Below are 17,145 nucleotides of genomic sequence, written 5' to 3'. Positions count from 1 at the left end.
AATATTTAAGGAGTTATAGCCACTTTAAAGTATACTATCTTTCATCTTTAAAAAACTGAATGAAAAAGTATGCTATAACCCCAAAATGTCAATATTTAGGGACCTATGACCGTTCTAAAATAAACTAAATGAAAAAGCATGTTAAAAACCCAGAAATGTCAATATTTAAGGAGTTATAGCCACTTTAAAGTATACTATCTTTCATCTTTAAAAAACTGAATGAAAAAGTATGCTATAACCCCAAAAATGTCAATATTTAGGGACCTATGACCGTTCTAAAATAAACTAAATGAAAAAGCATGTTAAAAACCCAGAAATGTCAATATTTAAGGAGTTATAGCCTCTTTAAAGTATACCATCTTTCTTCTTAAAAAAACTGAATGAAAAAGCATGCTATAACCCCAAAAATGTCAATATTTGGGGACCTCTGACCGTTCTAAAATAAACTCAATTAAAAGGCATGTTAAAAACCCCGAAATGTCAGATGAAAATGTGCACCTTCTGTTGGCCACCAGAACTCAAGCGCCGGCCATGGTGATGGTGTGGACCGCCATAACAGCCGATGGTCGCTCTCCGCTCGTATTAATCGACAGTGGTCTCAGATTAAATGCCGAATATTTTCGCGAAAATATTCTGGAGGGTGTATTAAAGCCTAGGGGATGCAAACATTTTGGCCGCAGATCTTAGACATTCCAACAGGACTCAGCACTATCGCACTCAGCTCGCGCCACCCAAGAATGGTTACAAAATGAGGTTCCTCGCTTCATTTCCAATGCACAATGGCCCCCAAAATCTCCGGATACCAATCCGTTGTACTATTGTGTCTGGAGTATTTTGGAAAGCAAGGTTGTCGCTAAAAAATACCAAAGTGTCGATCACCTCAAGCAAGCGCTTCGCCGGGAATGGGCCAAAATACCGGGCAGCGTGTAATGGTTTCATTGGCCGTTTGAAGGCCATAATTCGTGCCAAAGGTGGCCAATTCGAACAAATCTTAACTTATTCTAAAATTTGATGCTATTTCCGAAATTTTTTGCTTTCATTCAATAAAATTTAAAAAAATAAAATTTAAAAATTATATCGTTTAGTCAAACGTTGTTGCAGTTTTATTTATCTCACCCTGTATATACTGTTATGTCTGAAATTATTACTTCAATGAATTACAAACGGAATGCTGAAATTAATGTACCATCCATACTATGTATAGTGGAGGGTATAAAAAGGTTAGTATGTATTCTTACCTTTACACTTTCAGAAAGAAGCAGCTGGACAATAGCTGCAAGAAAAGTAATAGGTGTGTCTGGTTACTTTTTCTGCAGGAACCCAGCGGATTTTTTTGCATATACATATCCCAACTGAGACCACTGGCATGTAGGTGTGACTCATCCAAAGCCTGTATTCAATTTCTACTTACATTTACACAGCTATGGCCTAGGCTGTCAGACGAGTCCGAAATGTACCGACAATATAAGCGAATTTTGGATGGGTCGGAAATCTACCGACATTGTAAGCGAAGGCTGGATGGGATCGAAATCTATCGACATCCGATTCAGATGCAAGTGCGATGGATACATTTTATTATATTTTGTTTTGTTTTTTTTTTTTTTAATTCTAATATGGATTTGGTTTCACAATGTAATAGCAATACGACTCATCTAAATCGGAGTTGTATGCCATTAACCACTGTTATTTCATTTTTTCCTGTTGACAAAATAGCATACATTTGGATGGGTATTAAATTGTAATTGCCAGCGGACTGCTGGGAATTGTCCAGCAACGTCTTTCTGAGAGAGTAAGGTAATTTTATTCTCTTTTGCAAGGAAAATGCGAAAAGTAAACAGACGGCATTCCTGCATACACTCCACCATTTGGAACGAATTTGGAAATTTTCAAAAATTAAAATCCGTTAAAAATTCTGTTAAAATCTTAAATATACCGAATATAGCCTTTATATTGGGGTCTATACGACGTGGACCTACGTAGGCATTGTTAGGTACCGTTATATCGGAGCTATACAAAGACGTGGACCTACAGAGACAATTTTCTGTCCTAGGCCGTAGAATCCATTACAAACTTCAAATACGACATCTCAAACAGTTGCGGTGAGTATTGTACCTAAAATAGTCAAAATACCGAATATAGGGAGGTACTGATACATGGGGCCTATATGAAGACCTGGAGCAGCATAAAAAATTTTGTGTCACAGACTGTAGTTCCCATTACGAACTCTAAATACGTAATTTGAAACTACTCCGGTGAATAATGACGCTAAAATCATCAAAATACCGAATATTGGGAGGTACCTTTATAGGGAGGCTATACGAGGACGTGGACCTACACAGACAATATTCTGTCTTAGGCTGTGTATCCATTACGAACTTCAAATACCAAATTTTAAACAATTCCGGTGAGTACTGTCGCTAAAATCATCAAAATACCGAATATCGGGAGGTACCGTTATATGGGGGCTATATTAAAACGTCGACCTACATGGCCCATTTACGAACTTAACCTGCCTACTGGCAAAAAAACATGTGTGTAAAATTTTAGCCTTCTATCTCCATTCGTTTGAAAGATAGTGTGATTACAACAGACAGACAGACAGACAAACAGACAGACGGACATCGCTAAATCGACTTAGAATTTTCGCTCATCAAAAATATATATACTTTGTTGGGCCTGATATGAATATTTCGAGCAGTTAATTAATAATTAGTTAATATACCCTCCATAGTATGGTGGAGGGTATAAAGAGGAAATTAGCAATAAAACAAGTAAAAAACAGTAAGTTCGGTCGGGCCGAACTTTGAATACCCTCCACCATTTGGAACGAATTAGAAAATTTTCAAAAAAATTAAATCCAATAAAAATTCTTTTAAAATCTTTAAAATATCTAATATAGGAAGGTGCCGATATATGGGGGGATATACGATATTGTGGACCTATAAAGACAAATCTATGTCTGCGTGTAAAGTACTCACAAGGAACTCCTTGTATGGATTTTCAGATAATTTCATTGGAAAAAGTGGCTAACATAATCAAAATACCGAATATAGGGGAGTGCCGTTATATGGGGGCTATACGATATTGTGGACCTATATAGATGATTCTCTGCCGAGGTATAAAGTACCCACAAGGAACTCCTTGTGTGGATTTTCAGACAATTCCGTTGAAAAATGTGGGTAAAATCATCAAAATACCGAATATCGAGGGGTACCGTTATATGGGGGCTATACGATATTGTGAACCTATAAAGATAATTCTCTGCCGAGGTATAAAGTACCCACAAGGAACTCCTTATGTGGATTTTCAGACAATTCCGTTGAAAAATGTGGGTAAATCATTAAAATACCGAATATCGGGGGGTACCGTTATATGGGGGCTGTACGATATTGTGGACCTATATAGATAATTCTCTGCCGAGGTATAAAGTACCCACAAGGTACTTCTTGTGTGGATTTTCAGACAATTCCGTTGAAAAATGTGGGTAAAATCATCAAAATACCGAATATCGGGGGGTACCGTTATATGGGGGATGTACGATATCGTGGACCTGTATAGAAAATTTTCTCTCAGGGGGTAAATTACTCGCAAGGAACTACTTGTGTGGATTTTAAGACAATTCCATTGAAAAATATGGCTAAAATCATCAAAATGCCGAATACCGGGGAGTACCGTTATATGGAGGCTATACGATATTGTGGACCTATATAGATAATTCTCTGCCGAGGTATAAAGTACCCACAAGGAACTACTTGTGTGGATTTTCAGACAATTCCATTGAAAAATGTGGCTAACATCATCAAAATACCGAATATCGGGGGTATCGTTATATGGGGGCTATACGATATAGTGGACCGATATAGCCCATCTTCGAACATGACCTGCCTGCAGACAAAAGAGAGATCTGTGCAAAGTTTTAGCTTCCTATCTTAATTCGTCTAGACTGTAGCGTGATTACAACAGACCGACAGACGGACGGGCAGGGCTAAATCGTCTTAGAATTTTACGCTGATCAAGATTATATATACTTTGTTAGGTCTAAAATGATTATTTCGATGAGTTACAAACGGAATGACGAATTTAATATACCCTCCATACCTTTTTTGATGGAGGGTATAATAAAAATGTGAGCAATAAAAGAAAGATAGATTTGATGTGTTCCCCGGAATCCTTTAAACGTGTTGCTAATAGCGTTTGTCTAAAAATGTTGGAAATAGTCTTTTATTTTCTTATTACATACTAATATTTACGTTTTTCACATTTTGTAAAGTTTTTCTGCAATAATTATTTTGTTGCTAATTCCAAAAAAAAAAATATTTTCAAATTAAAATCACAAAAAGAAATAAATAAACAATAGAAAACATCTGATTGAATGTCGATGAATGAGAAGAAGAAGAGTTGCAAGTGATTGCAAGAAGAAATTTGTCCTGCAAGAATTTGCAAATTCTCACTGAAAGAACTGTCAAAAGTTCTCTCTCCACTCGCTTTTATTTTGCAGAACTTTCGGATTAACAGATGACTTCCAGTAACAATTGTTACAAATGTTGGGGTAACCAGACACACCTAATCAAAACGAACGCACCCGGGTAGAAACAAAAACAACAACGAATTATCCCGTTTTTAACGGTGTTTTTTTTTAAATTTTATTTGATTTTCTTTTGTTTTTACAAAACTGTTTACAATCATAAAATGTTAGATAAAATTGATAACAAATAATTTAAAAAAAAGTATATATATATATGTTCTTTACAAAGGTGGGAGGGTTAATAATATTATTAGAACAACAAGGATCTAAGAAGTTGGTTGTTTCTTTACAAAATATTTAAGTATCCAATTATTGTTGTTCCTCTCTCTTTCTCTTTCTGTTCTGTTCAATAGTTGTTATTGGTTAAACGTTGAGAACACAATATATTGATTAAAACACAAAAAATGAATAGAAATGAATTAAAAAAATATAACCGTGCATTGGGATGCTTTTGTCCGAATTGCATAAAAAATCAAGGATATTCGTGTGACTTAATATGAACCGAGTCGAATATGATCGCTGTAAATCATGGCCATTATGAACAGAAAAGTTCATAACTGTTTTGATTGAAATCGTTTTGGTTGTTTTTTGTTTTCTCGTACACCTCGCACGGTTGACAACGTTTAAAGTTCGTTAATACATTTTGGGGTTAGTTTGAATATTTATTTCGTTAATTTGAAAGCTACAAAATTGAAATAGCTTAACAATTGAGGACTTAAGTTCTAAAAAAAAATAACAATAATTATTATTTTTCTTCTCTTTGCGCATTCTACAAAACCTTTGTTGAGGAACATTTACATTCGTTTTGTGAATTTAACAAAGTTTTTTGTTTTTTTTTGTTTTATTTAACATCGAAATTGTTGAGGAACACTTAACTCTAATTAATATAATCTTTTTTTTTTTGATTTTTTTATATTATATAACATTGTTGAAAAAAAGTATAAAATTTCCCTTTTTTCGGATAAAGATGTTCGTATCCACTTAAAAAGAAAACAAACCTGAGAGGAAATCCTATAATTTTACAACAAAAACATAAAGTGCCTGCATATACATAGTGCTTATATACTAATTTGATTAAATTTTTATGATTTAAAGTACTTGTTGTTGTTGTTGCATTTGTTTTTGGTTAGTATTTTACATTTCGTTATAACAATTCATTTAAATCAGCTAACTATTTGTTGGTGTGTTATCATTTATCCTTTTATTGCTATTGTTCTGATGCTGCTTTGGGAGGGGTTCCATTGTTTAGCTGCACGCGGTTGTTGTTGCTGTTGTGGTTGGTGGTGAGCTTAATAGGTGACATGTTGGGTACCTGGTGGAACCTTGTAGCTGGGATAATGATGGCTCAAGGCATTCTTGGCAAAGAATGAGCTGTAATCCTGTGAAAAGAAACAATGTGGGAGATTTATATTAGTTGGGAATAAATGTTGTATAACAATTTGTAAAAAAAACCGAGCTTAACAAAATAACTAAATAAAGTTTATATTGTTTTGGAGTGCATATTACGCAAGTGAGGGACCTTAACCCCAAATCGGAGGAAACACATGTGTATAAGAGCTATAGCTATATCGGAATCGATTTTCACCAAATTTGAAGTACTTGTTTCTACGACGAATTTCGTTCCATTTGGGATATTAGCCATTTGGTGCACAATATACCTGATATCGAATGAAGATATATATGGGAGCTATATCCTAATCTAATCCGATCTCGATAAAATTTGACAGAGGTATTTCCAGTATCTATAAGTTATGTAATACCAAATTCCATTCTTGTAAAGTGCATATTACTATTGTTAGGGATTTAAAACCCCATATCTGATAAACATATAAATGGGAGCTATAGCTATATCTGAACAGATTTACACCAAATTTGAAGTATTGGTTTCTAGGACATATTCACTTGTAACTGCCAAAATTCAGGCCATTTGGTGCACAATAAACCTGATATCGGATAAAGATATATATGGGAGCTATATTCTAATCTGAACCGATCTCGACAGAATTCGGCATACGTGTTTTCGAGTTGTATCTGATGCTGGAACAAAATATAATTCTTGTGGGCATGTGATGGACTTAAACCCACAAATCGGATAAAACATATACATGGAAGCTATAGCTATATCTGAACCGATTTTCTCTAAATTTTATGTACTTGCTTCTAGACTGAATTCGGTCGGATGTGCCAAAATGCAAGTCAATTGGACTGATATTGGCCATTTGGTGATAATGGCCGAAATCGGTTGAAGATATATATGGGAGCTATATCTAAATTTGAACCGAGTCTCACCAATAGGGTTCATCCTTGACCCAAACAAATATTGCTCTTATAAGACTTATAATTATTAAATTTTGACCCTTTGTGGGGGGAGGTACTTGATAGAGTGGCCCGATATTGTCCATTTTCGAACCCTACCTAGTGCTGGTAAAAATATTAATAGTTGCAAAGTTTTCACAAAATCGCATGACCCTTTCTCTTCCTATGAAGTAAATTACTTTCTTTGAAAAAGTTTACATTTTGTGCGGGAGGTACCAGACGGTGTGGACCGATGTTTTCCATCTCTGAACTCAATCTAAGTTTGACGATAATATTGCGGTTTAACAAGTGTGGACTAAATTAGATACTCATTTCGACAGTTATCGTGCGCAAAAGCCACATAGACAGTGCAACGGACACCTTTAGATCACTCTTAAAGTCCTAAAACGGATTTGGTCCAAAGGAACCTATGGTCTATCTTATTTCGATAAGGCACGTTTTGGCCATATCAAACGAATTATACCCTCTGTGGACATATGACAAGTATACAAATACATTGAAAAAATTTGCAATCTATAAATAAATATAAATATGGAAGGTATATTAAGTTTGTCATTCCGTTTGTAACACCACGAAATATACATTTTAGACCCCACAAAGTATATATATTCTTGATCAGCATAAAATTCTGTGTCGATTTAGCGATGTCCGTCCGTCTGTGGAAATCACTTTAGCTTCCGAACGAAATAAAGTAGATTAATACAATTTTACTCAAATGTATATCATGTCATCAGGACTATTGGTATTGAAAATGGGCCATTTAGGTCCATTTTAGGTTTTGGTATAGCCCCCATATAACGGTACCTCCCGATATTCGGTTTTTTTATGCTTTTAGCGACATTATTCACCCGAATTGTTTCAAATTTGGTATTTAAAGTTCGTAATGGATACTACAGCATATGACAGGAGATTGTCTGTGAAGGTTCACGTCTTCGTATAGCACCCGTATAACGGTACCTCCCGATATTCGGTTATTTGATGATTTTAACGACATTATTCACCGAAATTGTTTCAAATTTGGTATTTTAAGTTCGTAATGGATACCGCAGCCGAAGGCAGAATATTGTTTCGCATTTGAATATTGTAATGGCTTATGACAAAAGTTGTCTATACAGGTCCACGTCCTCATTTAGACCCTAATATGACGGCTTCATTTGGTATTTTTAAGATTTTAACAGAATTTTTTAAGAATTTTATTTTCTTGAAAGTTGCCAAATTCGTTGGAGTGATGGAGGGTATGATGGAGGGTATTCAAAGTTCGGCCCGGCCGAACACACAATTTCTTTTTACTTGTTTAGTGTTTTTTTGCGTTTTTATTTATCACATTTTTCTACTTACGCGATTGACCTTTCTTGGCCTACAGACTGGTCCCAACGCCAATTGACGGCGTTCCTCATTTTCACGAGCAGCAGCTTCCTTGTACTCTGGTGGTGGCCACTTCAAGTCTCCACGCAATTTGCTGCCGCCTGAAAGATCATCATCACCTTCAATTAGTTTATAGCAAATGCCATGGGGGTCAACGAGAGAAGCACATTTCGACTTACCCTGGAAGCTTACGGCTGCCGGCTGAGAGGTGTAGACTGGAGCGGGTGCCTGAGAGATGGGAGCCTCCTTGCGCAAGGTAATAATACCGGGACTGGCACCGCGTTGATCATGCTGTTTCAAATTATCCAATTGATCGCTGCCATGTGAGACATTTTGGACATTTTGTTGCGGTGGCTGTTGTTGTTGGTGTTGTTGTTGTTGAGGCTGTGAATAAGAATTAAATTGTTGTTGATTGGGTTGCGATACATATTGATTTTGATATGGAGTTTGATATTGATTGTTCAATGGGGCCTGTTGGGGTTGATAAGATGAGGCCTGGTATTGAGGGGTTGGCTGGTAAGATGAAGCCTGGTACTGAGGCTGTTGTTGCTGTTGTTGTTGGGGCTGTTGATATTGAGCCTGTTGAGTTGGTGGCTTATAGGGCTGGGGTAAATGTTGCTCCTGTACCCAGGTTGTTGGTTGCTGGTAGGGCTGTTGGGGTTGCTGGTATTGATTGTATTGATTGCCTACCGGTCCCTGGCCCTGGTATTGGGGTTGTGGGGAATATTGTTTTGGTTGTTGTTGTTGTTGGTATTGTTGCTGTTGTAGCAAGTTAACATATACATTTGTTGTGTGTGGACATCACATGGGATTCGAGTGATTCATATTCACGCATACATAATTGGATTGGATTGAAGAGATGACAGTGTGGTATTGGAGGTGCACAGTTTGGAAGACAGACAGAGTAATGGTGGTTGTGGTGGTGTTGTTGGTGGTGGTAGTGAGAAGAAAATAGAAAAGACAAAAAACCACATTAGTATGGTGTATATGTGAGGGTATGGTGTGTATGTGGGTGGTTGGGTGGAAAGTGAGGGTTTGAATGTGGATAGAAAAAAGTTTGAATTAGATCGGAAGTTTGTTATTTTCGTTATGGTTTAGTTATCTGCAAAATTCGTTTCTGGTTTACATCAGCTTTAGATTCAGGGTTAGTTATTAAGCTCGCTGTAATTGCTGTAAAATGTTATGAAGAAAGAAAAGCAAATTTTGTTGGTTTTATTTTATTATTATTAATGCAAATTGTATTCTAAATAAAACTTAGCTATTATATGTACATGTATTAACAAAAAATTGTTTTTGGTTTTACAATGTATGCATGCACAAAATAAAGTAACAAAATACAAATTAGAAGGGAACATTAAATGGAGTAAACTCGCTTAACAAATATTACAAAAGTTTTCTGTTTTAAAATGGGTTCTTGTTGCTGAAGGATTTGTAAGATCTTCTTTCCTCTCGAGTTATTAAAATACGAAGTCTTCAAAAGGGCTCTATGTATAGCAGATCTTTCCAAGTGTTTTCTGTGTAAAGTGGAATTTTTAAAAGATATTTCATAGATAAAAATGTGTCTTGGGATTGCAGAAATTTCAAAGGAGGCTTTGGATAGCTGGAGTATCGTAAGGGGATTTATAGATAGAGGACTTTTGAAAAGGTCTTCATTGAATATTTGACCTTTTAAAATAGGTTATTTGGCTAAAAAAAACCTTTTAGGAGGTGTTCCATGAATAGGTAAAATTTTACCTAAAAAACTTTCAAAAGCGTTCCGTTGAAGGCCTTTTAAAACAAGACAGATTTATACCCCCAGTTATAATTATTCAAACTGTTGACCCTTTATGGGGGAGGTTCCGAGGCAGTTGACCAATATTGACAAGTTCGTATTTGACCTAAGACTGATATAATAAATATTACAACGTGCCAGATTTGGACTATATCGACTACTTACTATACTTTATATGAGATATGTGCACATTTTTGGGAAATGTGAAAATATGCCTACACTGAGGGAAAAATCCCGTTGCGAAATCAAGCACGTATGTTGTCATTTTCGCAACGACCCGTTGTTATATTTTTCAACAACGGCTGTTGGTGAATTGTGCACGAACGTGCTCAAATTGACACCGAGACGTGGTCAACTTTCGGTACCAACAACAGCCGTGCTTAATTTGTCCACCGATGTGCTCAAAATGACAACTTTGCGTTTTTAATATTGGTAATTGCAGCCGATTACACACGAGTAAAAAATGACAACGGTGGTGCATGATTCACACACTGTCGTTGTCAATATGACACCGGTCGTGTATGAATTATGCACCACCACCTGCATAATGATGCACCACCGTTGTTACTTTGTACACCGACGTGCATGAATCGTACACGATCGTTGCCATTTTAGCAACTACCGTGTATGAATCATGCACCACCGTTGTCATTTTTTTTACTCGTGTGCAATCGGCTGCATATTTACCATTTTTTCCGTGTTATTGAAAGAGAAAGGACGCATTGTGCAAAAAATTTATTGAAAATGAATAATAATTCGCAAGATCCTCAAAATATCATTGGTGAGTTGTTAGAAATCGATGGCAATATTGTTGTGGTTCGCGATACAAACCATTGCAGCAGTCAAGATGCGGAAAACAATGAGGACGATTATATGTTAAGGGAGTTCTTAAAAGGAATAAATATGGAGTCGCTTTTTGAACAATTAAAAGGTAAGTAAATAAAAATGAATTTTTCAGTTAATCAGTGTAATTAACAAAGAATTTTCTTTTTTGTTCTTTTAGCATCACATGTAACATTTCGCAGTTTGCAGTACTTGAAAAAAGAAGATTTAAAGGAAGCAGTGCCACCATTGGGACTGCGAGTTGAATTCAGAGAAAAGCTCTTTGCTTGGAAAAAACGAAAGGTACGTATTATTTGTTTTACAGTGTTGAACTCAGTATTAATATTGTCATAACAATAGCTCGGGATTGATGACGAAACTATGTCAGTTCCATCTAAAATAGGTGAATGGTGGAAACGCAACGAGACACCTGCAAGTACTCCTGGTACTCCCGACACTACAGGTTCGAACTGCTCAAAAGCCAAAGGAATTTTGTCAGAGGTAAGGTAAGAGTAATATTTGTGTAAGCATAGTTAATGTAGTTTTTTTATTTAATATAGGATCTAACGGAATTGTTAACACATACCTCGAAGGGGAAACTGGCGCTTGAATGTAGTAGCGTTAATAAGAAATTAAGTGACGAGCAAAGAGATGATATAATTAATATAATTATTGAAGATATTTTAACCAACAATGTTACTCTTTACACTCAAGACTATATGCGCATATTGGATGAAATTTGTTCCGTTTTTCCTCTTGAAAACGAAATGAGGGTAAGATTAACAATATAAACAACGTATCTGATTATGTAGTTTCTTAACTTATAATATGTCTTTATTTTTAGGATTATTATTACATTTCAAGAAAAGGAAAGAACAACGCAAGCGGAAAACTTTATGCCAAGTATAGAAACAAGAAGTCCAAAAGAATAAAGCTTTTGATTTCCGAGCCTAGCACAAGCAAAGCAGCAACTCACACATCTCCTAATTTTTGTAACAAAGATGTTCCAGAAATTGATGAATCAGTTGAAAATTCATTGAAAGCTTCCTTACTAAGAGAATGTAATGATTGGGGATCGATCTGCGAAAAATGGAAAAGATCTTTTAACATACGGCAAAGAGATATAAAAAATTTAAGTAGCCATACATTTCTCCTAGAATGGCCGAAGTTGTCCGATGCAAGAGCTTCAGAATTGGTAAGTAGCCATGAGCTATTTATTTGTATATGGATACTAATGTTTCGTTTTAGGTCAACATTGATTTCGATATTATGTATCCACAGAAAGGCAATCTTCTACTTTCTAAATGGGACCAATTTAAGAAAAAAATTTACAATTATTATGGGAAAAATATTCATAACGAACATTGCAAACAACTCTTCGCAAATGTTTTGACGGCAAGCAGCATAGGTAAATTTTAATTCCTGATTTATCATAAACATTAAAAGTAATATTTATTTTATATTTCGGTTGCAGATGCTCAAGATTATATATACGCAATACTGTTGAATTCAGTTTTACCATCACCTGCTAGGTTTAAATGTGGAAACGGTAAATTACGAAAAAAAGTAACAATAGCTGATTCGCAGGAAAGTTTCGTACTGCGACTACCGACAATTAACGATTATAAAAGGCAAATTGATACAGTCACTGAAAAGTATTACAATGCTGGATTAACTATACAGCCATTTATAATTGTGGAGGGTTTGTCCGATTTCAATATAAAAGGTTTTTATGTTTTTTTTAACCACAATTTGTTAAAATTTCAATCGTTCCTCGAATGTTTAGATACATGTTTTAAAATTTTTCATGCACTTTCTTTAAAATATCCAAATGCCTGCCAAATTCCATGGATTTTTATCCAAAAATATTTTTATGAAATTAATACTGTATATGATATAAAATCAGTTAATTTGACTTCACTTATTAATTTCTGCAACAATAATTAAAGTACAATTCAAAATGTATATTTGCTTTCGTTGCCGTAAGCATTTTGATAAGGCAAATCTTTTAATAGCTCATTTGAAACAGACCATTTAATGTCCACTAAATTTTTAAAAGTACAATGCGTTCAGGACAACTGTAAGCAAACATTTACAAAATTTACGTCATTCAGAATTCATTTAGAAAAACTTCACAAGAATCACACAAAAGCTCCACCAATGGTTAAAGCCATTAATGTGCCAGTTGAAATGTCATCATCAAAAGAAAATGATTATACAAACAGTGAAACTGTTATTAACAACAATACAATAGAAAAGGATTTAAATGTTTTGAAAAAGAAAACCTTATATCTGTCTTTACAATTACATGGTCAAAGCTATATGCCAAAGCTATATACCATCGAAGATTTGGCAAAAGAGGAATATTGTTACAAAAAAAGTAAGCCAGTTTTAAATTACCAAAATTGCAAAGTGTCTGATGACATTTTTTTTAAGGGAACTAGGTATAAAAAAAACTATTATTTAGCAACAAATAATGCCGCAATTGAACTTTTCAAAATTAAACATTTAATAATTGAAAATGAAAATGTTTACATTTTATGTAACCAAGTAAAAGTTAAAAACTTTGATTACCATTTACAATCGTATGAAGTTGGTTCTCTGAATGAGGATACAATTTTTTTAATACCAATTTTAGATTTTATTACTTACCCATTTCACTTATATCCTATGAATAATGGAAAAGTTTATTTCAGATTTAAGTTAATTTAATTTGTTTCTATACATTGAATATATGTAATTCGAATTGTTTTGTTAAATCAAATATGTATTTATATTGAATTTATGTAATTGGTTTCGTTCAATAAAATACTTTTCAAAAAATGTCGTTTCTTCTACTAAGGGTATAAAATGGAAAAGGAACGGATATCAAAAAATGACCACCATTGATTTCAATCTGACAACGGGCGTTGACAATCCGACAACGGAGCGTTGACAATCTGACAACGAAGCGTTGACGATCTGACAACGAAGCGTTGACAATCTGACAACGGGGCGTGCTCGAAATGACCACGTATGTGCTCATTTCATGCACATCTGTTGTTGAAATCGTTGCCAAAATCTCGGTGTCAAAATGACAACAGCGTGCTCATTTTGACACCAAACGTGGTTGATACACTATCATACACGGATGTGGTCATTTCATACACGGATGTTGTCATTTTTTCTCTGGGTGTAAGGTAGCCAATATAGCGGACCGAAGTATTCCATTTTCATTCCTCATCTAATAGAGGTAAATATATTAGTATGTGCAAAATTTGAAGCCATATCTATGCCAAATCATAAATTCTACATTCATCCCAAGTTTCTGGTTGAGAGAAATATTTAGATATAGCAAGTTATAAGGAATCGCTGACTTGTCTCGTAAGTTATGACAGATAAAAGTTTTGAAAATTGTGACCCTTTGTGGGCGAGGTACCAGAAGGGGTTCGCAGCTATATATCATCTTCACAACATATCTTGTGTTAGTAAACATGTTTGTATGTGTGAAATTTGAAGAGAGTTAGATTCCTATTTGGCTTACTTTGAGCGCTTGGTTTCTCAAAATCTTGAACCCTGTGTGGGGGAGGTACCAGAAGAAATGGTCCGAACTCTACCATCTTTTTAAACAGACCTTGTGTTGATGGAAATATGAGATGTGTGAAGTCTGAATGGAATCAGATGTTAATTTCGCATTTTATGAACTCCATGGACATTCAAAATTTTGACCCTTTATGGGGGAGGTACCAGAAAGAGAGGACCGATATATCCCATCTTCACAACAGATCTTGTGTTAGCAGAAATAATGGAATGTGCGTAATAAAAAGAGAACCTGATGCTTATTTCGGATTTTATAAAAGTTTTGGTTATTCAAAACTTTGACCTTTTGTGGGGGAGGTACCAGAAGAAATGGTCCGAACTCTAGCATCTTTTTAAACAGATCTTGTGTTGATGGAAATATTGAGATGTGTGAAGTATGAATGGAATCATATGTTAATTTCGCATTTTATGAACTCCAGGGACATTCAAAATTTTGACCCTTTATGGGGGAGGTACCAGAAAGAGAGGACCAATATATCCCATCTTCACAACAGATCTTGTGTTAGTAGAAATAATGGAATGTGTGAAAAATAAAAAGAGAACCTGATGCTTCTTTCGGATTTTATAAAAGTTTTGGTTATTCAAAACTTTGACCCTTTGTGGGGGAGATACCAGAAAGACCGGTCCGATCTCTACCATATTTATAACAGATCTTGTGTTTATGGAAATATTCAGATGTACCAAGTCTGAATAGAATCGTGAATAGTCAAAACTTTGTCCCTTTGTGGAGAAGGTACTTGATAGAGTAGACCGATATTGTCCAATTTTCGCATCTGACGTAGCACTGATACAAATATTTGGATTTGCAAAGTTGGAGCAAAATCGGATTATCCTCTCTCTTTCTGTGTAAAAAAAATATATTTTTTTATAATTTCGACCTTTTGTGGGGGAGGTACCAGTCGGAGTGGACCGATATGTTCTATCTTAGCACCTGACCTTGGGTTAATAAAATTATTGGTATATGTGAAATTTGAAGACAGTCGGACTCTTATTTTCCTATTTTATAAGATTGTAATTATTGAAAATTATTCTGGGGTAGGTACTTGATAGAGCAGAGCTATATTGTCAATTTTCGCACCTGACCTAGCACTGATGCAAATATTTGGATTTGCAAAGTTGGAGTAAAATCGAATTATCGTTTCTGTGCAAATTTTTTTTTTTTTTGAAAATTTCGATCTTTTGTGGGGGAGGTACCAGAACTCGATATAAGTTTGACAAAAATATTACGATGTACCAAGTTTGAACGAAATCGGGTACTCCTTTCGAGAGTTATCGTGCGCAGCAGCCAGACAGACGGACATCGCTAGATCGACTCCAAATGTCCTGAAACGGATTTGGTCCAAAGATACCTAGGGTCTAAAACCGTTATTTCCACCTCTAGCCATATGGATGAGGGTATAAAAAAACTTTCAAAAGCTTTTTTCGCTGAAGGCTTTTTAAAAGTGGTTCTATTAAAAAGGTCGGTCGATAAGAAACCCTCTAAAAATATTTTTATGAAATGACGGAAAACCCGTTTAAGGGGATTTCAATCTACAACAGACTTTTTTTCTGTAGAAGAGCTTTTGAAAGTTTCTCTATTCAATGACGACCTGAAGGGATATTCTATAGGTTATTTTGGAAGATCTTCCATCTATAAACCATTCCTCATTGAAGAAAATATTTTGAAAAAATATTATTTCTATTTAAAAAAAAAATACTCATTGAAAATATTCTATGGGAGGTCCACTGTTCTTGTTGCCCTTCCATTATGAATTGTTTGTTAGATAGATGTTAGTTAATAAAAGCGCATTCTTATTTTTTTTTGGCAATTTGTTTTTTTATCCATTTATTGATGGTTTCCATAATTTTATATTGCTGCAGCATTACCAATTCAAAAAAAAAAAAACATTCCATAGTTTAGGCCTTCTCTTTGGGCTATGATGCTTATTTCATAAAACTTGCGGCATATCCAAAATAACAAAAGCTCGCAAATGCCATGGCAAAAGTCAAAAAGTCCTATCATACAACTGGAGGCAATAGCCATTGATGGTGTCATTGACGGGAGATTTGTTGCTGTAACCAATTTCTTCTCCACAATGCTTAACTACTCTACACAAATAAAGCTTTTTTGGTTCCTTAAGCTTTATAATTATTATCTACACAAAAAAGCTTGCATTTATCACGAATCTTATTACAACATTTCTCTACAATTTTCCATCAAGCTTCACTACAAATCATCTACACACATAAGGCCTTCGTTGTGGTCCTTCAAGCTTTTCCAATCATTTTCTACACAAAAAAGCTTTTCAAGTCTATTCTCAGTTGGACGCGAATACCTGAAGTTCTTGTCTATATTGTTGCTGATAGAATTCGTGTTGTCGTTGACGTTGTTGGTGATATGAATCATATTGTTTTTGATATATGGGTTTGGCAATTGGGTGGGTGGTGGATCCATCATGACCGACTAGCCTTACGGTCTTGCCATATTCCGGTTTGGGGGTTTGTGATCTCTCCAGGTACCTCATGCGACTGGGGGTCGATGCATCACGTTCGAAAGGTTGATATTGTGTGGGATGGTGTTGTTGTTGGGGATAATTTTGAGTTTGTGGATTGCTTGGTTTGTACTGGTGTTGGTGATGCTGTTGTTGTAGCTCTTGTTGCTTTTGATTTGCTATCATTCGTTGCTGCGAATAAAATTTTGTAAGTTTTTCATAATTTTCATTTTCAAGATATTAGATTTCCAAATCTTGCTGACACAATTGAAGGATGAATGATTTCTACAGCAGCA

General features: G+C 35.2%; 2 protein-coding genes across 13 annotated transcripts in view; one reads left to right on the top strand and one right to left on the bottom strand.

Moving 5' to 3' along the window:
• Positions 1-5,195: 5,195 nt before the first annotated feature.
• LOC101889956 (uncharacterized) overlaps positions 5,196-17,145 on the bottom strand; it is a 414,061-nt gene continuing 402,111 nt past the window's right edge. For 8 of the 12 annotated variants that reach the window (XM_059131782.1, XM_059131781.1, XM_059131790.1 and 5 more), the window contains 4 exons: positions 16,694-17,041; positions 8,386-8,965; positions 8,180-8,325; positions 5,196-5,904 (listed from right to left, as the gene is read on the bottom strand). In XM_059131782.1, coding sequence (XP_058987765.1) covers positions 5,815-5,904; positions 8,180-8,325; positions 8,386-8,965; positions 16,694-17,041 — 1,164 coding nt within the window. In that variant the 3' untranslated portion in view covers positions 5,196-5,814. The remainder of the gene's footprint in view (positions 5,905-8,179; positions 8,326-8,385; positions 8,966-16,693; positions 17,042-17,145) is intronic. The other 4 variants (XM_059131789.1, XM_059131792.1, XM_059131786.1 and 1 more) reach the window with 3 other exon arrangements.
• LOC131806909 (uncharacterized) lies at positions 9,682-13,447 on the top strand. Its single transcript, XM_059131794.1, has 7 exons — positions 9,682-10,908; positions 10,981-11,102; positions 11,160-11,300; positions 11,360-11,572; positions 11,644-11,994; positions 12,048-12,207; positions 12,274-13,447. Exons 1-7 carry the CDS (start codon positions 10,605-10,607, stop codon positions 12,744-12,746), a joined length of 1,764 nt encoding a protein of 587 aa, XP_058987777.1. The 5' UTR covers positions 9,682-10,604; the 3' UTR covers positions 12,747-13,447.

This window comes from Musca domestica, unplaced genomic scaffold, assembly GCF_030504385.1.
Source record: "Musca domestica strain aabys unplaced genomic scaffold, Musca_domestica.polishedcontigs.V.1.1 9, whole genome shotgun sequence".
NCBI lineage: Eukaryota > Metazoa > Arthropoda > Insecta > Diptera > Muscidae > Musca > Musca domestica.
The sequence above is the reverse complement of the archived record's forward strand: the minus strand, read 5'-3'. Positions and strand labels throughout refer to the sequence as shown.

Bases quoted from the DNA above. Each gene is read 5' to 3' on its own strand.
- LOC131806909 (XM_059131794.1), top strand. From the start codon at position 10,605: ATGAATCATGCACCACCGTTGTCATTTTTTTTACTCGTGTGCAATCGG. The intron at 11,103-11,159 runs GTACGTATTATT...TCATAACAATAG, and splicing joins TTGCTTGGAAAAAACGAAAG to CTCGGGATTGATGACGAAAC. The intron at 11,995-12,047 runs GTAAGTAGCCAT...GTTTCGTTTTAG, and splicing joins ATGCAAGAGCTTCAGAATTG to GTCAACATTGATTTCGATAT.